The sequence below is a fragment of the Ptychodera flava genome, chromosome 6, assembly GCF_041260155.1.
Source record: "Ptychodera flava strain L36383 chromosome 6, AS_Pfla_20210202, whole genome shotgun sequence".
In the NCBI taxonomy this organism is placed as follows: domain Eukaryota; kingdom Metazoa; phylum Hemichordata; class Enteropneusta; family Ptychoderidae; genus Ptychodera; species Ptychodera flava.
In genome coordinates, this window is record NC_091933.1 from 4,158,825 (window position 1) to 4,181,667 (window position 22,843).

At 37.2% G+C, this 22,843-nt stretch overlaps 1 protein-coding gene across 11 annotated transcripts in view; it reads left to right on the plus strand.

Moving 5' to 3' along the window:
- Positions 1–19,184, plus strand: part of LOC139134635 (protein polybromo-1-like) — a 35,124-nt gene extending 15,940 nt beyond the window's left edge. For 3 of the 11 annotated variants that reach the window (XM_070701571.1, XM_070701581.1, XM_070701582.1), the window contains 22 exons: positions 1,423–1,598; positions 2,047–2,214; positions 2,660–2,871; positions 3,236–3,365; positions 5,037–5,279; positions 5,842–5,909; positions 6,837–7,008; positions 7,461–7,637; positions 8,019–8,171; positions 8,754–8,914; positions 9,417–9,589; positions 10,094–10,389; positions 11,235–11,354; positions 11,614–11,863; positions 12,349–12,409; positions 12,630–12,722; positions 13,137–13,312; positions 14,290–14,553; positions 15,224–15,370; positions 17,069–17,225; positions 18,227–18,451; positions 18,882–19,184. In XM_070701571.1, coding sequence (XP_070557672.1) covers positions 1,423–1,598; positions 2,047–2,214; positions 2,660–2,871; positions 3,236–3,365; positions 5,037–5,279; positions 5,842–5,909; positions 6,837–7,008; positions 7,461–7,637; positions 8,019–8,171; positions 8,754–8,914; positions 9,417–9,589; positions 10,094–10,389; positions 11,235–11,354; positions 11,614–11,863; positions 12,349–12,409; positions 12,630–12,722; positions 13,137–13,312; positions 14,290–14,553; positions 15,224–15,370; positions 17,069–17,225; positions 18,227–18,451; positions 18,882–18,900 — 3,641 coding nt within the window. In that variant the 3' untranslated portion in view covers positions 18,901–19,184. The remainder of the gene's footprint in view (positions 1–1,422; positions 1,599–2,046; positions 2,215–2,659; positions 2,872–3,235; positions 3,366–5,036; positions 5,280–5,841; positions 5,910–6,836; positions 7,009–7,460; positions 7,638–8,018; positions 8,172–8,753; positions 8,915–9,416; positions 9,590–10,093; positions 10,390–11,234; positions 11,355–11,613; positions 11,864–12,348; positions 12,410–12,629; positions 12,723–13,136; positions 13,313–14,289; positions 14,554–15,223; positions 15,371–17,068; positions 17,226–18,226; positions 18,452–18,881) is intronic. The other 8 variants (XM_070701575.1, XM_070701573.1, XM_070701578.1 and 5 more) reach the window with 8 other exon arrangements.
- Positions 19,185–22,843: the final 3,659 nt, after the last annotated feature.

The following is a 22,843-nucleotide window of genomic DNA, read 5'->3' on the forward strand; positions in this document are numbered from 1 at the left end:
ATTTACTGGCGAATTATGTTGCGTGCTCGTCAAAATACGTGATCAATTTTCATATGTTTCACATTGACTGTCATGATTTACGGAGACGTCGCGATCAAACGTCAGGGCCAGTACGGTTATCGAAAGCGTTCAGAGGCGAATGTCGTTCTTATTGTACCTCAAACTTATTTTATTTAGTTCTTGAATCAAATTTATTTTCTCAGAAGTTCAGGTAGTGCGTTTTTGTGGTGAAATTTTTCGTCGTTTGCCTATCACAGGGTAGCTAATAAAGTAGCTGAATACAGGCTCTGATTTGAATTGCCGTGTAAGATGGCAGCTTGTTCATGATATCAATCAAATTAGTTGTTTGTGTTTACTTGCAATGCCAAAATCTTTCAAACATATCCTCTCTAACTTTAATGGCAACATTCATTCCAAAACAACAACAATTGAATTATATCTGATAGCAATCAGAATCCAAATAAAAAAATAAAAACAAAGATTTTTCCTGGTTACATGGTTTCACCGTTCGATGCAGAAAGAAATACACAAACAAACAAACAAATAAATAAATAAATAAATAAACGACAAATGAATATAAGATGTTGTTTACGAAATTCAATCATGTTGCTGATTAAAATTGTGTCTTGAGCTATATTTCACTTGTGTTATATGCTTTTGTGTAGCTGTGTTGAAGGGTATGTGGTTTTTGTATTATTGACAAATATCAACAATTGTTTGTTTGTTTATTATTTACATTTGATAAGTTCCGCTGCTGAAAATTTTCACCAAAATATGTGTCTTTTCATGACATTTAAAATGTGTAAAAGTTTGCAGGTTTTTGGACTATAAGATCTATTTTTAGAGTCTTTTATTCATTTTCAATGCATTTTGAACCAAAAACGTGCATTTTAAGCCCATTTTCCCACCCCCATTTGCTAACCAAACATGGAAAGACTTCTCGAAGCTTCTCCATTTCCTGATCTTTGAAATTCATAGTGGTTTGGCTGGGCTTCCAATCACAGGAAACACACTGTACCTGTCTAAAAGAAGTGTAACATGTCAAGTTTATTGGTTCAAAAAGTTCTTGGCATGGGAGGCTATATTGCATGAAAGTCTATGGCGTCTTAAGGGTTAACTAAAGTGAAATATTGTGTGTTGATTTGACCTGAGGTATTGGCCAAAGTAAGGATGAGTTGACACAGACAGCGTTTTGCATTGATCACTTGTATAACTTTTATAGTTGTCAGGGCTGGGGACAACTGTAGTAGCTGCAGGACCCAAGGAAAACTGTGTTTTTGTACGCAAAGGCTTGTGTGCAATAATCTTCAGTTGAACGCAAAGATCAGCCTAATATCTTTATAACTTTTGCTTGGCAATGTTGTGGTAGTACTGTGCAATGTCAAGGCATATCTAATATTCTCTCTGTTTTGCCCTGGACAGAGGTGGCTCCAGCTCCGAAAGCCAAAGCCTTAAAGAAGATAACACCAAAGAAATCTACCAAAGCACTGACACCTCTGGCACAGAAACTCAAAGAATTGTATGAAACAGTGAGCAATTACAAAGACAGCCATAAAAGGGTGCTCTCTACAATATTTCAAAGACTGCCATCCAAAAGTGTAAGTGTTCCAGGAACACTAATTTGCCAATGCGCTTGGTTTAATCATATCTTTGTCTTCTCTAGTAACACGTACAACATTTGTTGCTTTTTATACTTCAAATGAATTTGCAGCTAAGTTCTGTAGAACTACCAGCAGTAATCATCAAATATAATCTTTACTATGATCGTATTAGCATATATTTTAACAGTCGCCTGCAATTACCAAGCTTTGCATCTGCAATGTCTGTAAATAGATGTTACGTCAACCACCTATCCAGCATGTGTTGACTGAGACATTAAGCAATAAAATTTACAAACATAATATATTAAGAGAGCGACTGTGCCTTTGGCACATACATGATAATGTGCCGTAATACAGTAAAGGAAACTATGTTCACCAAATCTCAAATCTATGTAATTTATATGTAATTACATAAAGTAAAAATGACTTATCACCTTCTCAACAGGAATACCCTGAGTACTACCAGGTGATCAAGAAACCCATTGACATGCAGAAGATATACCAGAGAATACAGTGTAATCAGTATGAAACCCTAGATGATATGGTGGCTGACTTTCTGCTCATGTTTGACAATGCATGTAAATTCAATGAACCAGACTCTCAAATCTACAAGGTAAGGAGATATGTTACACAAAAGCGGAGGTATGTTTCACATTCAGTGGCCAATTCCAGTCTGTCATCATGGGCTACAGTCCAAAATTTTGTGAATATAACAATTCTTATTTTATGAGGCAAGGATATAAGTAAAGACAGGTATGTGAAAAGTTATACTAATAGCACTGGTGTCTTCAGTTTCCAGTTAAATAAACTGAATAAGGCAGGTAGAAAGAGAAAAAGTTGTAAAAACTTTCTTCTCCTTGCAACTAACTTTAAGATTAGCTTCCAGACAGCTTTGTCACTCATGATCGTTACTAGAAAAAGCGTCCTACACATACATCTGCTCGGTATGTTTCACAAATCAGCAAGAAAATATCTCATGTCATCCGTATCTCATATGATATCATTCATATCATTTGTAATTCATGATCATAAGTCATACCATCCTTTGTATCCTCCAGGATGCCCTGACTCTACAGAGGATACTCCTACAAAAGAATGCTGAGTTGATGAGTGATGAGTCTTCAGGAGTGCCTGATGTACAGATGCTGGTCCGTGAAATCATGACTAATCTCTATGTGTCAGTGGTAAATCATCAAGATGAGGAGGGCAGGTGTTACAGTGATTCCTTGGCAGAGATTCCAATCGAGAAAGAAGAAGGCACAGATATGAAGTGAGTATAGTGGAAGATAAAAAGGCATGATTAAGATGACCAGTCTCATGAATAACCAAGCAAGGTTCTGCCAAAATTGTTGTGGAATGTGATACACAACCAACAAATTCTCCACCTGCAGAACTTTACTGGCTTAGGGAAGCAACTTGTAAATTGCACATTCATTGTGTTTTCAAGTCGTCTTTGCCTCCCATTTTTGTGAAACAACAACATAAATTATTTACTTGGTGTGAGTTTGTATGTGATCTTCAGTATTTTCATGATGATGTTGAATGAAGCCTTGACAGTTAGACATATGCAGCCTATTCTGTCAACAGCGATCATATGGTCATTTACAAATGTGTTATCTTGTTGTGCTTGCCAGGAGACCCCTTGACCTTGATGTTGTGAGAAGAAATCTTGACAGAGGCCGGTACAGAAGGTTGGATCGTTTCCAAGATGATATGTTTGAGGTCTTTGAAACTGCTCGCAAACTCAGCCGTACAGATTCCCAGGTAATCAAGACAAGATCTATAACTCAGCAAATCTTGAAACACTGGCAGTCAGTGTAGAAATATCTTCATTTGCATGAGGATATATGGTTTTGATGATCTAGTGCTTATTTCAATTTGATTTTAAACCGTTGGTATTTTGGCTATTCTTAAAGGGGAAATTTACCAAGCCTTTCATAGGTAATCAAGTTGTTATTTACTGAAAAAACCCAAAATAGCGTTGGTTTCATTCACTTTCACTGGTGTGTATTAGCCCAGTGGCCACAAGCTGAACGCACTGGAACCAGAAGTGACGTATCAAACTTGCTCGTCGCCTTGTTCAAAGCGAGGTCACTTACAGCCAAGCTCTTCTACGCCAAGTAAAGGACGCGTACGCGGTACGCAAACCTCAGCGCTTCACTGAAAATCATAATGGCAAAGATAATCGGCAATAACTTCGAACCTGAAGTAGCAATCGATGATCCAAGACTGACATCGTCAGAAACTTACAGCATCTGGAATTCAGAAAGTGACCATTCTAGCTCCGATGACAAAGTTCAAATTCCTCAAGGTGATCAAATCATGCATGTGGTTCATCTGCAATCACTGTGAAATCATGCCGACACCAAAGTAATGCCAATGCTGTAAACAGATCAACATTAATTCTAAGCGAGCATTTTTAATGTGTTACAGAACACCCTGATGTAGCCATGATTAGTCAAGAACCAGCGGTCCGGTCTACAGCATTCCGTTTCTAGTGCCTTAGCGTACGTACAGTCCCATATGTACAAGCGACGCACTTTGGACTGGATATGCCCCAGACGGTTTTCTTTTAGGCTTGTAGTTCAGTAGTTGGGCTTGCAATTTTCGCTAAAAGCAGTCCTTCTCAAAGTGGTATTCGCAGAAAACATTATTTCTGCTCGACTTAACCCTTTGAGTGCCAAAGTCGAATTTTGTTGTCTTGGAATAATTGCCAACAACTTTTTTCAGATGTAGACAATTTTTTTCACATTTCCCCGAAATTTTGGTAAAAAATTGTAGCAAATGAAAAGTTGTGGCCATTTGGACCAAAAATACCGAAATAAAATACAGGAAACTCATAAAAATTGGTAAAATGTTACACTGAAAGTTTGTTAGGAAAAATTACAGCACTCAAAATTGTTAATCATCGACACCGAGTGCTTGGCCCCTATATTCTGTAACCATTCTATAAGAGGAAAAGCTTGCAGTTGCACACGTTGACTGCTTCAATGACCAAGTTTACGACGTCACTTCCGGTATTTTAGTACACTGCTATTTATTAGCCAGTGAGTGAAAGTGAATAAAATCGATTGGAAAGCCTTTCAATGATCATATCAGTTTAATATTTCAAAATTAATTTTCAAGGTCAATTTGCCCTTTAAGTTTTGTTTGGGGAGGAAACATTGACTTTTCTCTACCAAAACTAACTGTGTGTTTTGAATGATCTCATATTTATGTATAACTGTACAACATAAAATAAATTGCCAAGGAGACAATGTGTGTACTATTTGAATATAAGTAACTATTTTGGTTTTGAAATGTTCACTCCCCTCTCAGTGAAGGTGTGAAAACCATGCAATTTTCATTTTAAGTTTTGTTATATCTTATGTGAATATCAATATCTCATTATGTTCCCAGTGTCTCCGTTTAAAATTTACAGTATTGGCATTTCAGGTATATGAAGATGCCATGGAGCTGCAGAAGTTCCTGATCACAATCCGAGATGAAATATGCAAGAATGGTGAACTCTTGTTATCCCCAGCTCTCAGCTACACCCACAAACACCTGCAGAATGATCTTGACAAAGAAAAGAAAGAGAAGCTTCCTAAAGAAATGAAGGAAGACCAAGAGAAAAGAGAGGAAGAGAAGAGGTTGCAGGAATTAGAGGCTGAAAAGGAAGAAGAGCAAGCTAGCTTGGTAAAGTAGTATTAAGGCTGTACTTCTGGTTCTACAAACTAAAGTTAAATCTTGATGCCCATTCATACAGTTTTCTCTATGTAAGGTCAGTCACATCATTGAAATGAAAGATGTTTGTGAGAGTTTTGCTGTTGTAAAGTTTCATTTCATTGACATTGTATAGAGTGAAAAAACTCATCTTTTCCATCACTGGTCATTTTGATCTGTCTCATAGCTCAACAAGTCCTATGTGGGTTTAATTTTTAGAGAGCGGAAGTTTTTGAGTTGATCAGCAAACTTTAACTTAACTGAGATCGCAATAGGTCTAATTCTTGTACATTTGGCCATGGAATAAAAATAGAAACTTTACCACCTCAATGCTTTATCCATTTCGTCAAAACATGTCAGTAAACATCAACCATATTTATCTCAGTGTTTGTAGTGTGTCGTGGGAAATGTTGCAATCAAGTGTTTTGTAACAGTTTGTAAATGAACTGTAGTAGCTGTTCACTGATAATGGAAACCCAAGGATTATGAAACAGTTTAAATGATGATGTACACTCTGCTTGCGTTCTTTGTGTAGGCAACTGATGGTGTTGACGTGAAAGGACAAACATACCGTGTTGGGGACTTTGTGTTCTTGGAACCACTGTAAGTAGCTACTAGTACTGTCCTGGATATCTGTTGAGTGTCCTGACCTCCTTGTAGAACTAGAGCCTTTTGTGTCATGCATGGTGTTTTCTTGTTTCCAAATCCTGCTACTCTGGAGTGTAATGTCTTTCATGAATTGGCCATAAGACTGTTAGCATACTTTCCCTTACATCTGTACAGTTGGTTTGTGAAAAAAACAGTATACATCAGTTTGTTGTAGTTTGTGGAAAATACTACCGTATACAACAAACAGTCTGTTGTTGCATGACAATGCACAACAGGTTATCTTGAAATCTTATTCAATATCATACATAGGCATACTGTCAAATATTCAAGAGTGTTCAGTAAACATTATACTCCAAACCAAACTAACTTCACTCCTTCATGGTCTCTCTCCATATCTTTTTAGGTGATTTGTAGAATAACCACATTGTTGTCTCATTTGTTCTATATAGCTTTGAGAAACCCATATCCTTCTATCATGTCTACTCTTAAGGATTGGTCATGGTATCTTCTATTAAGGGTTTGGTAAACGTAATTGCTATTTGATTTCATTATTTCATGGATGAACAAAACAACTCCCAAACTTACAAGCACAGTCTTCTTAAAGTCCATGATACCTTTCAGGCCTGACTTTCTGGGAACGTACCCAAATTTCCCCTATATATAGGGTATCTGGCCTGAAAGGGTTAAAGTCCATGATAACTTATTAAGTCAAAAATAATGTTGAAAATTTCATTTCCTCCTTTGTTGCCTGAATCTCTTGTTATAGATAAATTCAGCTAATTGTGTGTGTTTAATTTGTTAGTTGTGTGAAACTTACAGGTAAATATCTCTGGTACATACTTCAACAAATAATACCCCTGCACTTGTGAAGTGCTAATGTACCAACCACACATTTGACAAATTATCGTTTTCCTTGCTTAGGTTGACAAATTTTTGTCACCTTGAACTTAATAGGGAGAAAAATCTGAAACCACATATCGTTTTGATCGAGAAACTGTGGACAGATGATAATGGAGAGCAATGGTTGCATGGCAACTGGTTCTATAGACCTGATGAAACATTCCACTTGGCAACCAGGAAATTTTTAACAAAGGTAAGTGTCATTCGATAGGCAAGGTTAACTGTGTATAGGGCAGATGGAGAATTAAGTGACAGTTGTTTTTTTCAGTTCAGTCAAAATAAGTATCAAAGCCATGAAAACAAAAATGAAACAGCTAAGGATGTTTCACTTTTCACATCACATTTCCGCCCGGCTGATAACAAGATTGCATTTCAGTGTAGGAATTTGATCTACCTTGAGAATGATACACAGTGAGATTTTGATGTTTGCAAAGGGTGATGACATCCTTGAGATGGCTTACTGAACACTGGAGACTGAGTACAACTACTGTGGTACTTCATTAAGGTGTTAGGATGACAAAGTTGCATTTATCGGATACTGTCAGTCAATGCCAATCAGTTATGATTGAGTGTACAGAAAATAACAAACGAATTTATGGCTGAAAACCAAGCAATTATGACATCAAATTCTAATTCCTGTTTCAGGAGGTGTTTAAGAGCGATTACTACAACAGCGCAAAAGTGAGCAGGGTCATGGGCAAATGTTATGTAATGTTTGTGAAGGATTACTTCAAAACCAAGCCTGAAGGTTATGCTGAGGAAGATGTGTATGTGTGTGAATCAAGGTACAATGCCAAGGCCAAATGCTTCAAAAAGATCAAGGTAATGTCAATCCTATCAATTCTTCTCTCATGTTACCCAGTAGTAACTTGGTAGGCAGGCATGTATATGTACTGTTTTCAAGTGCATGTTGAGGCACTTATCTTGATTCAGAGAAAATGTTTTCTAAATTTTTCACAAGGTACTTGAAACTTTCTCTCTCTTCACAATTATTAGACGTGGCTATTCTTAATTGTACAGGTCTACCGTTCCTTTTGCTCCAGTACATTTCAGTAGTGTTGTGTTGAACAGTTACTAGGGATTCCAGTTTTCTTAGTCTGTGCACAATTGCCATCAGTAACAAGTGTTGGACTGATGGCATGGCTATTGGTTGTTGTGTGTATACTGTTCAGTAAATGAAATTTTTTGATAATACACTTTCAGATCTGGTCCTTACCATCAAACAGTACCAAGATAGTACCCAGAGATGAGCCCTTGTCTAGGGTCAGAGTGGCATCAGTATTTGCTGACCATATCAATAAACAAGAAGAACCTATGGAAACTGATGCTATGGATGTTCTGGACAAAGAAAGAGAAGTATGTGTTAGTTTCACATGTTGCATTCCTTTTATACGCAGCCATGTTATATCCTCCTTTTTAAGGATGTGGATCTATCATTTGCTTTGTGATTTTATGTTTGATGGATGTAATATGATTTTGTGATTTTATGTTTGATGGATGTAATATGATTTAGCCTTGAAATAGAAATACCTTTTTTGCTACAGTATAGTATATCCTTGGACAGCTCTGTTCCTCAAATTTAAAAAAGAAAATGTTTTGAATCATGGTACTAAGTATTGCGAGATTTGAACCTGTAAAATTGAAAACCAAGCTTCCAGTTCCATTTGAGTGCTTAATCTCTCTACCTAGTGTCTTTATTTAGAGGTCTACCAAGTTTGCCATAGATAACAATCCAGTTTCACCAAAGATTTTTGTGAAAATACCATCGCGCAAAGGAAATCCCAGTCTGTGTTGATATTTTGTGTCCCACCCTAAGGAGTAGTTTACATAAACAGCTAACTTTTAGAAGTATACTGTAGTTATTACACAAAAAATCTGGTGATGAAAACTTACTAAACATTCACACATACGTGTGTTTCATCATTCCCTCTACTATAGGATATAGAAGTTGAAGTCACCAATCCAGATGACGGCTGTACATACTATGAACAGCTCAACATAGAATCAGGGTACTACAAGCTTGGAGACTGTGTTTATCTACGCTCTGATGAAGACAAGCCATACTTGGCTAGGATAGACAAAATGTGGAAAGATTCTAAGTGAGTTTTAGAGTTTGTACACTGTATATTGGTCTGTGTATTGTGCATACTATGTCTGTGATTCAATTTGTGAACCTTTTGATATGTATGTATCACTTCTAATTAGTGAGGTCTCTGAGGACATACATTGTGCTGTCTGTGTGGCTACAACAATGTTCTGTCCCCTTGTATTTTATATATGTATATGTGAAAACACTGTTAATTGTTCTCAAAACAATTGAGATTTGCTTTGTACTGTTTGAACCTAGCATGCAAGCCATGGTACTAAGCTAAAATGAGGCCTTGAATTCAATATGTGTCTTTCAGTGGTGTTTTTGAACCAACTCAGACATATTCATTTATTCAGTTGTAGCTTCCAAATTTTTCTAATAAATGTCCTGTAAAATAAATAAGTTGCAGGCAATACCACCAATCCCAAACTACTTTCTGTTCTTTTCAACCCATGCAACAAAGCAGCCAATTGTAGTGTATGCCTTACATTGAAATTTCTCACTTCTTACAGTGGTGATCCATGGTTTCATGGTCCATGGTACGTTCATCCATCCGAGACCGAACACCAGCCAACTCGTATGTTCTACAAGAATGAAGTCTTCCTGAGTTCTATAGAGGATACCAATCCAATGCGTAGTATCAGTGGTAAATGTGCTGTCTTTGCATTCAAAGACTATATCTCAAGTAAGTTGTTTGTGCCATGCATTTCTATTGGCATTCACTTCCACAAGATTAATGAGTCATGTTACGCTAACTTTAGTCTAACAACAAGGAACCATCTGGCATTGATCCATGGGAGAAACACTTCACCTGCATTTGTGATATTCAGCCAATTTAGACATTTCTGAGCAATGTACGTACATGCACCTTTAAAAATATCTGAATATTATGTGTATATAAATGTTACTGTATTTCGGTAGAAATGAGGCAAAGTTTCTGCACCAGAAATTTTCCACCTGCACATGTCTCCATATCATCTTATTAATCACAATCTTTGACTTTGTGATAAAACTTGGTATGTTGCAATAGCGTTGAAAATTGAAAGAGTAGAAGTGTGCACTTTATTGCTGCTATTTGCACATCAAGGACAAATGGAAATTTCACATACATGACATATTTTAGAAATGACATCATATTTCATTAAGCACACGGATAAATGACTAATTTAATTTTCATCACATTTAACAGGTCGACCAACAGAGATTTCAGAGGATGATGTGTTTGTGTGTGAAGCTCGTTACAACGAAGCAGAGAGACAAATCCGGAAACTTAAGGGTCTCAAGAAGTTCTCACTGGCTAACAAAGTCATTGACGATGAGATCTATTTCTTCAGGAAACCCATCACCCCATTGAAGGAACCTTCACCATTGCTTCAGAAAGTCTCTGAAGAACAGGAGGTGGAAACGGAGGATAAGGTAGAGGAAGAAGATACCACCAGTGAAGTGGTTCCTCCACCACCACCTGTTGTAGAGACACCAGTTAAGGTGAGTGGTATTTTCTGGCCAGTAACAAGATCATAAAATATTCAGTTATGGTGTTGGCTATAGGAAATTTTGTTCATCCCAAATGTTTTAACTTTTTGAAGTGGATGACCATTCATTAATAACCATCTTACACAGTAAGACTAATCTTGTGAAGAGTCCTTATGTCATCACCATTTATAACATCACTGTCATCATTACCACCACCTCCTCTACTAGATCTCTACTACCATTATTATCATTATCATATTTAGTATCATCATCATCATCATCATCATCATCATCATCATAACTGCCATCGTCGTCATCATCTTCATCGTCATCACAGGCATCATCATTATCATCATCATCATCATAACTGCCATCATCATCATCATCATCATCATCATCATCATCATAACTGCCATCATCATTGTCATCATCATCATTATAACTGCCATCATCATTTTCATCATCATCATCATCATCATCATCGTCATCATCATCATCATAACTGCCATCATCATCATCATCATCATCATCATAACTGCCATCATCATTTCATCATCATCATCATCATCATCATAACTGCCATCATCATCATCATCATCATCATCATAACTGCCATCATCATCATCATCATCATCATCATAACTGCCATTGTCATCATCATCATCGTCATCAGCCACATCATTATCATCATCATCATCATCATCATCATCATCATCACTATCATTCTCATTTCACCATGTGCATCACTGTCATTACAATCACCATCCACTCTTTACATATTATTCACACTCATAAGCCATCATCAAGAGTTTCTTTACACTATTTGATTTGATTCCTCTATATTATTCCATTGCCAGCCAAAGCCTAAGAGAACTGCCAGTGGTTACATCCTGTTTGCCAGCGAGATAAGATCCCAACTGAAACAGCAGTATCCAGACCACTCATTTGGAGAGCTCAGCAGGGTCATCGGTACAGAGGTGAGCTGTCATCCATGCACTGCTAGTAGACTAACCTTTTTTGACTAAGTTTACCTTTTTAAATTTATACTGAGTTGAAGAACATTTCTAAAATATCTGACATTCTCAGTGTAAATTTGTGAATTTTTGTGGATTTGTGAATTGAATTATTTCCCCCAAAATATAATGCATTTTAGTCCAATTTCAGTGTTCTTCCCGCAATAGTTAAATTTGTTTCAGAAATTTTATCTCTCGCATCATGTTTTACTCTGCACAATAGTGGAGAAATCTAGAAGCCAAGCAGAAATCAGCTTATGAAGAGCGAGCTGCGTTACAGGCTGCTGCCAAAGAAGAAGCAGCCCGTAATGAATCATCCATGACTCCAGGGTCACCTGCCTCACAGTCAGCACCGCCAGCTGGCACCCTGGTAGTCTATGAATGTGGATGGGCCGATTGTGACTTCCAGTATGAAGATTTACAAGACTTGACAAATCACATTTTGGAGAACTCGGGTCATCTTAGAATGCTTGGTGAGTTGTCTTGCTGCTAGATAGATGCATGGTTTTAGAAATGAAATAACTTTACATCTAGCAGTTACAGGATCTAATTTAGTTTCAATTGTAGTATTGAAAAGTGTCTTTCAGTTATTTTAGAATGAAATAAAGAAACTTCTTGTAGCTTAGTGAATGATGATACACTTAGCTGTGTTTATTTATTTTAGCATTAAGATGAGGATAGCATTATGCCATCATGAAAATACGTGCAATAGGAATTTTGACTCAACAATGTGATGTTTAAACGTTTAACAACATGCATTCATAGATACCTATGTAACTGCAATACATACAGTAAATTGTGGATAGGTTGGTATGAAGAATTTGTAACAATAACTTACCCAAACCATTGATGTAGAATGTACACTGCTGAAGAATGCATTTGCTTAAATATAAGTTGAATCTTGTTTCCTTTTTATGAGCCATTTCTTACTCATCTTTTGTGATATTGTTCAATGCAGGTGATAATCCAGAATATCCATGTATGTGGCGAGGCTGTCCAAGAAACAGGAAAGTCAGTCAGTAAGTGCAATGGTTTCCAGTGGAGGAGTCCTTCACAATTGTAGCATCAACATTGCTTCAATTCTTTGAAATTGACTTTTGATTTTCATTTCTGTAAAAATGTGAGAAGAGTTTTAATCAAAAGCCTGTGAATTTGAGAAATGTATATTAATATATAGGTCAATATTTACTTAAGAGTTGTAGTAACAACTCACCTGTTTCATCTTCATTTGTTCCACAGACCATTTCCCCAAATGGCCAGGTTGATCAGACATTGCAAGGAAGTTCATCTGCGGGTTGCTGCAAAGCATATTTATCCAAATCAAAGAAGCAGGTAAATCATTTATGTTTATGTAATAAGACACTCACCTGAATTGACTGATTTTTATGGTAGATCCAACTGGTCACATGAGCATGTTGTCAGTATATCCAAGATATAGTCCATCCTCCGTTACATTACTCATAATTACTTCGTCTTTGCATATTGCCTCTCGGTCATTGTTTAATATTGGACATTTGATGTCACCCAAGACTTGCATTGGCAATCACTACAGACCAGCCTCTGTCACCAGGAATGTAGTACAGACAATTCCAACTACTTTATTGATATAAGAAGTGACGCTTCTCTGTGCAAAAGAGATAAGCGTCCTTCCCACATATAATGGATCCTTAGAGCAAAATATGGAGTTAAGTCAATCCCTGTCCAAAGTCTCTGTTGAAGCAGTTCTCATGCCTTCTTTATTGACAGGAACTTCTTCTCACGGCAAGCAATACGTGGTGGTTTACAGAGTGCATCACCTGGTCCAGGTGGTCGTCCAATGACACCAGGTAGCAGTACAGGTGCTATGATGGGCATAGTTGGCCCGCCAACTCCCGTAGGTATGGTAACACAGCATGCTAGCAGTGTCAACAACAACATGCAGGGCAAGTTGACTTCTGTCATAGATTCAAGTCTGTTGTGCTATGACAGCTGGTACTTCAACAACACTACAATTAACTTAAATGTTGTAATAGGCAAAAGAACCTTGAAGCAAAACGGAAATTTTAGTTTCTGTTTGATCAGCATTTTGCTCTCAAATAACTCTAATTACTATATATATTACACCATTTTACCATGTTACACCATATCCTGAAACACATTTCATCTACTCATAATTAATGTCGATTCCAAATATGCGAAGTGCTTGTAAATTGCTTGATTCTGATTTTGTTGTTGTAATTTGAATCAAGAATAAACTTACTATTCACATGTCACTGAGTGGACTGTAACTATTGCAGGAAGATAGAAAGCAAACTTATAAATTCAAATGTTGCATGTCGTAGTGGATGTAATGAAACAAGTCAGGAGACTGCATAGACTGACTCACTTTGCAGTGTTGATGAAGTAGTAGCGTATTTCAACACCCTACATTCAAATCTTGTTTTCACTCAACTAGTTAATTTATATAAAGCTTTTTTCCTGTGAAGTGTCATTATTTGGCAAGCAGTGCATGGTTACATTGGTTGTAGAATCAATTCTGTTGTTGGGAGCTGGCATGTCTATTTGCTCATTTGTTTGTGTATGTTCCAACATAAATTTCAATGAACTGTACATGTGTTATGTAGAATTTCTAGTTCTAAAGCTGTTATAAGGATACATAGTATTTGGAACTATGGGGATAACTTTGCCTCCATTGCCCTTATGTCAGCCCACCATCTGTATGTCTGTATGTCTGTATACCTATCGTCTGGCACTTGTCTGTATCTTATTTTACTTCAATGTAAGCTGGCTGATAAATTGTGCATTATGTGTGTAGGAAACTATATCATATTAATATGGATATTTGTGTAACAGTTACACTTTTCCCAGTCATTGTATGGTAGAATTATTATTTCATTTTGTGATATTCTCTACACAACAGGTATGCAAAGTGGCATGCATCCAGGCATGCAGGGAGGAATGCAGCCTGGAATAAGTATGCAAGCCAGTATGCCAGGAATGATGCCGGGACACCAAGGAGTGCCCACCGTCAGCACCGCCATGCAAGGTATGCAAGGAGTTCCTCCTCATTCCCAACCTCAGGCAATGAGCCATGGGATGTCACCCATGCCAAACATGGGAAATCACATGGGAAATCAGGGATTGCAAATGCATCCCGGGATGTCTCCACAGACTGCTCCACAAGGTAGGTTTTTGGAGTGGATATGGCAATGTAATTTGATCACACATGTGGATGTTATGGATTGGCCACCTTTGAAATCTTAGAGGGAAAGTTGTCAGTCAAAGGACAAATAAAATGGCAAATCAATTCCCAGTGTACAGCCTTTGTCACAGAGATAGCCATCAACTGCTGCAATCTGAGGTGATGGAATTACTAAACACAGCTATCCCCATGTTTCACTGTGTTTCTGTGTGTAATGCATATTGCTGTTTGCAGAATAGCAAAAAGTCATGCTATGCGTGTATCTCCTGTATTGTTGCCAAAAATAAGATACAGCATGAAAATAAATTGCATGACTTGAATGCTTTTATTCATACAATTTGAAAGGGACACACTTTTTTTTGCTATACCTTCCCTATGTCATTGAATAAGAATGTGTCACCATATTTTTGCTGTGTAAAGAATGGATCCGATGCAATGTGTTCTGTGCAGTTCTAAAGTAATTTTGTTTGCCTTAGTCTTGTTTGTGTCAGTCATCTGTCTATTGAATAATATCAAAAGGTTTCACCACAGTTTCATGTTGTATGTATTCTTCCAGCATGATAATGCTTGCATTTTGCCATATTTTGGTTTTGCCTGTCGAATATATGAGTATATATCTTTGTGGTCTACATTGCCTTGTTAAATGCACTAGGTATGCCAGTTAGAATGGGTCAGCCCATGATGCCACAAACCATGGTACCACCACATCCACCAATGATGTCACCTCGGGGTCATCCACCTCCAGCTCCCAGTCCACATAGTGCTCATAGTGGACCAGCTAGTCCTGCCTTTGACCAAGGTATAAAAGGGATGATGTCATATCATTGCAAAGAGCGCAGGCAGCACACTGTTGCTCAGTTGATGTCGCCAAGCTACCTTCCACGAAAACAATAGTCATGAAATCTACAGTTGATATGTTAGAATTTTTTCAAGCAAATGACAGTAGAGTATTTTTTCTGTACTGACAAATCCCAATAGCAGAATAGATTGCACATTAGTACATGAATCTTTGTAGGGTATATTCACCATGATTTCCTTGACACAGTATTCATATATGGCAAGTAAACCTTTATGTATTGAAAAAAATTGTTTTATGAGTTGCATCACTCAATCTGCTCCATGCCTGAGTCAAATGTTTGCTGTGTTTGCATATTCTAAAACACCACTTACTTCCAAGTGGTGTGTTTGCATATTCTAAAACAACACTTCCAAATCAGGATTCAAACCTAATTTGCTGCCGTCGATAAGCTCATGTTGAATCCATGCCACTGCTTTGATGTGACATCCTCCCTAAGATATCACTCCTGGTGAAGTCCTTACTGCAGTAACTGCCCTCAGAATGACCATTTTCGTAATGTCAGCAGCGTTTGTTGCCATGCCATGACATAAGCCAGGCTGAAGACTTGATTGCATGGCACATGTCAAGTATATCATCTTGTGCTTGCATCTGTATTTAACATTACCCCTCTGGTATCTTAGAACTGGTGTTGAGCATTTTAAAGGCTTTGATATGGTACTCTGTTTGTCAGTGGTAGCTGCTGTTTCAGTGAAATCACTTCGTCAGAAAAATTATTGTTGAATCTCTTAATCCTCTTTCTACCAGGCTCCATAGACAAACCATAGAAATAGAACTTGGAAAAAAGAGAATCAGCTAACGTTTCATAAAAGAAAATCTTTGTCAAATATCATACTTTATAATTATTTCTGCTTATTTTACTTTCATATAACAACAGCTTCTGTATTGAGGCTTCTATTTATACCTGTTGAATTTGGACTGTGATATTCGCAAAGTTTTAATCATGAATGTTCTACACTGATATAACAATTGAAATTTTCCAACTAGAACACTGTTTGAACGATCAAATTCTTGTCTCATTAAATCAGTGTAACAAAATCACCTTTATTAGGGCACAAATTCAAACCAAACAATTGATCCAGAAATGCAGTGTCCACTGCTCATTTAAAGAAAGTGAAATCTTGAAAAAGTTGTCAAGAACTGGTCATTTCCCCGTTTCACAGAGAAAACAGTACCCAGAGTAATATTAGTCTTGGTACTTCTACCTACTGACAAAATTTACATGTACAGAAGGTAAAATAGTGAATGTTGATCAGTATGCCCTCCAAGTCTGTTTGATGTGCCAGTGACTCAAGAAAGTTGTCTCCAATGCACCAAAGTGTTTCATCTTACATACAGTGGTATAGGGCTGAAATTTCCAGAGAGTCCTACATTGATGCAAAGAGTTTGTGAATCAGAGGACACACAGACTTTGATTTTTGTACTCAGATAAGGAATTTTGTATTCTTCTATCCAGGAAAAGAGACTTTTTCAATGGAGATCTAGCTTGTTGCCTTGTTTGTATGCCTGTTGTTTTGTTGCATCAGCAATAATGTCAATCACAACATACTTCTTTGTTTTCATTGACAAGTACAGACATTTGTAAACTGTCGTTCGTATCGTCAACTTTCATAACAAACACTATTCTGTCCACAATGTCAGGTGGTCATCCAGTGAGCCAGTCTCCAATGCCACAGAGTACAGTCATGCAAGCTCAGCACACCCAGATAACAGCTGCACCTCCTCAGCCACCAGCACCAATGTTTGTAGCTGTGCCACCCAAGACACAGAGACTGCTACATTCAGAAGCCTACCTCCGGTAAGATATAAGTGCCTTTTAGCTGATATGGAGTTGACCAAAGTATCTTATGCAATACTTGACAACAGCAAACCCATCTTTTCAATGATTCAGTGTTATAGCTCGAACTGAGTAATGTTGCTAAAGATACATAATATGCTGATATCTTCAGTTTCATTGCCAGAAGAAAAAAATTTAACGACAGTCATATGAAGGTAGGAGTTGTGCAATGCCAACATTGCCAAAAGACAGTATTTGAACAAGATTGCAGTACGATTGGTCAAATCCCATCAATGATGCACATTTTTTTGAATATGTTATTATTTTGAATATGTTATTATTTTCATCAAGAAATAGACCAATGAGAGACAACTTTGTAATACCATTTCATATTTATGTCTGTGAGGGAAGTTTACATGTTTAATTATTCAGGTGTCACAAACCAAGTGCAGTTCAGTGTCATTCAATCAATAACAAAGTCAGTGTTCTGATGGTGTGCCATTACCATTACCACAAAACTAAATAGTGACTCTCTGCTGGGTTGTACTGTTACTCAAAAACTAACTCTGTATTTGTATCAGCACAAAATCACTATTATAGATATCTTCCAGCTTCCCTGTAGATACTTGTCATTTCATTCACAGCTTGGCTCATGGTGTTTGCATACGGCTTATGGACATGGCAACACTAACCTTTATTGTCTTTAGCTGGTCACAGCTGGATCAATCAACATATTGCTTTCATTCACCCCTTTAATGGAGCATGTTGGACAGAAAATTGCTTCTTATAGCAATTCAAAATGTGGAGGAAGGACCCGTGGTGGTTTAGGCCTGCTTCTTCCTCAAAATAGTCCATTTTCAGCCCTATGGGGCCTTTGTACCCACATTTTCACAACCTAGGCAGTATACTGAGATCAGTGTATGTTCTGTTTTCTCATTAACAGGTATATATATAAGGTTTGCGTTCTAGTCACAAGACAGTTAGTGAATATCTCAGTGTATGTTCTGTTCTCTCTTCAACAGGTATATTGAAGGTTTGCGTTCTAGTCACAAGACAGTTAGTGAATGGGATAGAAACCTGAATGCCAAACGACAAGACATTCCATTATCACACCAACAGAAAGCTAAATTACCAGTTCACTGGCTAGCCAATGGTGCTGGACCATGTGGAGATGCTACAAAGGCTCTCTGGACACTACGTGACCTCATGCTTCAGGATTCCCTCAGGTTGTCAAGATCATATAACATGTGAGTTCAAAGTTCAAGAAAAATTTGCAAGTTTGAGACACCTCATAGGATTTCACTAACAATTTCTCACAATGCCCTTGATTACTTAGTCAAGCATTGCAAAGTAAAACTTGAATCAGTTTGTTTTCCAAATGAAACAATGCTGAGTAGTCCTGTTCGATATGTCCCAACTTAAAGTTATTTTACACCAAAAAACCTTAGTAAATAACTTTTGATAGCATACGGTAACCAATACTCCACTTGTAAGGCACCAACTGAGTGTAGTCCCCAGTAAAATTGCACTCCAAGCTCTGTACATAGATATTATAACAATTCATTCATTTCTAAATAGTTGCCCACCGAATATATGTCAGAATCTTACTCCTTTCTAAATAATTCATTAATCATTAAATTATTTTGTTTCTTGTTTTGTTTATTTATTCTTTTACAGTAATCTTCAATCAAGTTGAGTCAATTTGTAAGTTCAGGAAAAGGCTGCTATGTTTGATTTGGAATCAAGAACAGTCTATCAACTTTGTCTTTGGGTTTATGGTTGTGACGCGTTTTTCCGTTTTGTTATTCTTTCAATTTAAACAATGTTTTGTTTCCTTTGTCATAATCCGTTCAACTTTTTTGTATTTTATGTGAATTTTAGAGATAAAGCTGAATGCTTTGGGTTGTACTTTTGTTCTTATTTAAACTATTTCAAACATTCAGTGCTTTTACAATAAAGTTCACAAGGTATTCAGAAAGATTTGCAGTTTGACTGGTGATGTTTATTATGTCTGAGTGAAGGTAAGGTCACACAGAAGCTTGTGTACATCAATTTAGGGTGCTGTCTGAGCCAATGTGAAAACTGACTCAACAGCAGGGGAGTAGCTAACTTCAAAAGGAGATTAAAGTTGTAAAAAAATGGGTAGTTCATCGTATGAGAGAGTAAAGTGACAAACTCAGAGAGGATTTGAAATGGGCTGATTCAAGATTAAAATTAAGTATCCAGTTGCGTTTACTGGCTAACAGTTCCTACCTATACCCTTATAAGAGTGTTTCATTTGAATCAACTTTATTTAGCACGTATTTTGGTAGAGGGCAGACTCAGGAAATAAAAAACAAATCTTAGGTTTATTCCGAAATGGGATGGATGTCTATGTGTTTTACACAGCCCGTGAAAGCATAGCTTTCATAGGAATTTTCACATTGCTGTTTTGTTGATATTCTCCTTGGATTTAAAATTTTCACATTTATAAGTAAAAGAACAGAATCCATGGGTAGTTTACCTTATTAAGTTGAGTGGATTCATCTATTCAGGAAAGAGGCAAAATCGATTCCTAGTGAATAATAACTTTGCAGTATGGAGATATAAAATCAGATCAAGATTTCAAGTCCTCTAGTCTACAATGCCCTCTAGCACAGATTATGTCGTAGTCCATGCAGTAGCCACACACAGGGAAGACTTGCCTCATTCTAATAGGTGACTTTGCATGAATATCCTGTCTGTATCCTGTAATGTTCACATGCTGTAATGTCAAAACAATTGTATGCTAAAACATACTTACCCAGCTTCTTTCATTGTGAATACAAGTACAGATATCGTTTACATAAGATTACCATAACTAACATGTTCTGTTTTACAAAAAAGTTACTAAAAGTTAAGTCACATATTTTGTAAATTATGACAAAAAAGTTAAATCACAAATTTTCTAAATTATGACAATACAGTAATCTCTCTCAGTGTGTCCACCACTGCTCGGAGTGTGGCATCATGCATTTTAACCCCAATTTATCTTTTGGGAATTCTTCATACAAATATCATATAACATTTTCTAAATTGACAAAACATATGTATAGATGAATCTTTGTCAGAAGTGACGTTTGGACATACGACTCTTGGCACTTATGTATCAATAGGTTTATCATTTCTTGGTGTTAAATGAAGGACTCATTACTTGCTAATGTTGTCTCCCAGAAAGAAATGTATATCTACATCCATTTACACATAGATGGAAATAGAAAAGTATGCAGGTATGAAAAGACAAAGTTCAAGGTCTCTAAGTTACATGCATTCACTGAAGGGATTCTGTCAAAAGATCACTATGATAAAATGTAGTAGGTTATGTATTGAGTTGGGGACTGAGGTTTAGATTGAAGTATTCTATCTATCTGAGAATATAGCCCTAGAGAGGTCAAAACAACACTTAACTGAAAGGTAACAAAAAACGGGGAATTATGAGAACTCTGTCCAAATAACATTCCCCTGTGATGACAACAACTCTGTGATCTCAGTACTTCAGATTAACATTGAGGCACCTCATGTAGGGTGCTGTCTGTTTTATAAGCTCTGAAAACTCATGCTAAATTTTGGTGGTTCCATAGCTTTGTATGCATGTAAGTCAATATCTAAAGACCACAAACATTCTTCTCTTTACTGCTTTCATGTCTATTTTGTTGCTGTATATCACTGGTAAACCAACTTTTGAAAGACCTGAGAAGATAGACACCATGATTACATCTTGAACTTGAAGGGAAAAGACTTCGTTATTCAAATGAGGTCGTAACATCTTGAAGGGAATACTTTCGCATTCAAATAAGATACTTCAAGCACTGAGATCACCTGCAAAAATCCCAAATCATGTGTTTTGCAGATTGAAAGACCTTGGCATTTTACGAAGATATAGAGAGCAATGAGGTGGCAGGAAACACATAGACAGACCCTGGGACATCAGTACAGGAGTGAGGTTTTCAAATCTTTGTGTTATCTAAAAATGAACACTCATTTCAAATGTGACGCTGCTGTAACAGGTGCCAAATTTTTCTTAGTTAAAGGGCATTCAGTCAACTATGGAAAGGGATATAGTCTAACATGTTTTCTGTGATCATCTTCTGGAAATATGGAAACTTGGACATGTTATTACGAAAACTTGGTTATTAGAATGTGAAACAGCTATAAAGTCTGTCGATTTACCTCCCTCCTATGATATAAAAGATCATCCTAGACAACACAGGGCTGGTGGTGGTATTCCTGTGGTTGTTTTAGAACACCTGTTCAAGTTTAGTAAGACTCATGCTAGGGAAGAATGTTCGTTTGAATTTGCCGAATGGAGTGTTACTGGCAAGAATGGAAAGATAAAGCTTGTTACAATATACTACGTGTCTCTGTACTCCATGGTTCATCCAGTCTGCCTCAGTGTCTTCTTACATGAATTTGAGAGTTTACCTGGATAGTATCTTAACCTGTAGTGAGCCAACATAGTATGTGGCAACTTCATGTCAACAGCGCTGAGGATTGATCAGCCCAGAAATTCAACAACATGAGTATTGCCATGAATGTGGAAATACACTGGCAACTATCACAAGAGATGACGATAGACTTGGTATCACTTCATCTGAGAGTAATCACTTTATTTCAGATCCCTGTTTTGTTCATACTTACTTGAGTCGTGTCGACAGGAATATTGACAGCAAATATGTTACACTTCATGCTTATAGAAAGATGGACCTAACAGCATTCAGAAATGACATGCTACTGTCAGCCCTTCACGACCCAGATATTTTGCAGAGTAGCGACCTGGATACTTTGGTTTCCACATGTAACAGTTAAACCATCTCTTAGATAAGCATGCTCCATTGGTTTCAAAACGAAAAATAACTAAACAGTAGTACTCAGGATCAATTGGCACACTAAATTTGGAATGGGGGGTCACCCTGTTTTCGAATGTCGTCGACGTCGGCAAAAAATAATCCACCAAAGTGGCATTTTTAGCTCACATTTGGTTGTACCAATGTGAGGTTATCGTATAAGCTGAATCAGTTCATTTGCATCTGATTTGCATGTCTGTATGTCTGTATATTTGTGGGTATGTGCGGATGTATGTCACACCACAAAGGCTCCCATACCGCCAAAGCTACCATCTCAGTATTTGGTGTACAGGTAGATGCAGGGGTTGAGATGTGAATTTGTTCAAATGAACACATCAGTGTCAAAAATGTGCAAATGAGGTAAGAAAAAGGGAAATCCAGCAAATGTGCAGGAGTGATGGCATGCCAGTAAGAAACAGGCCAACTCTACTATCTTGAGTCATTTCCTGTCATTGTTTATGAACTGTTACCATAGACAGTAGATGGGGGAAGACCGTTTATACTGAACTGAGAGGGGCTTGTTTCTGCTATGCATGTTGCTAAAGTTGACCTCCAGTACCTAAAGTTAGACCTTAATTACTTTTGTCATTCTTGTTGTTTTTCTGGTTGTACTGTGCAGAAATCATTGCCATAACATCAACGTAGAATTTCCCTCCACTGAACAGATAGAAACAACATTTATTGTTGATCATTGGTAACCCATACTGGTATATACCAATTCTGATCAAATTTGAGCGACACCATATAATAGTGGCATTTTTTCTGATAGCTGGAAGG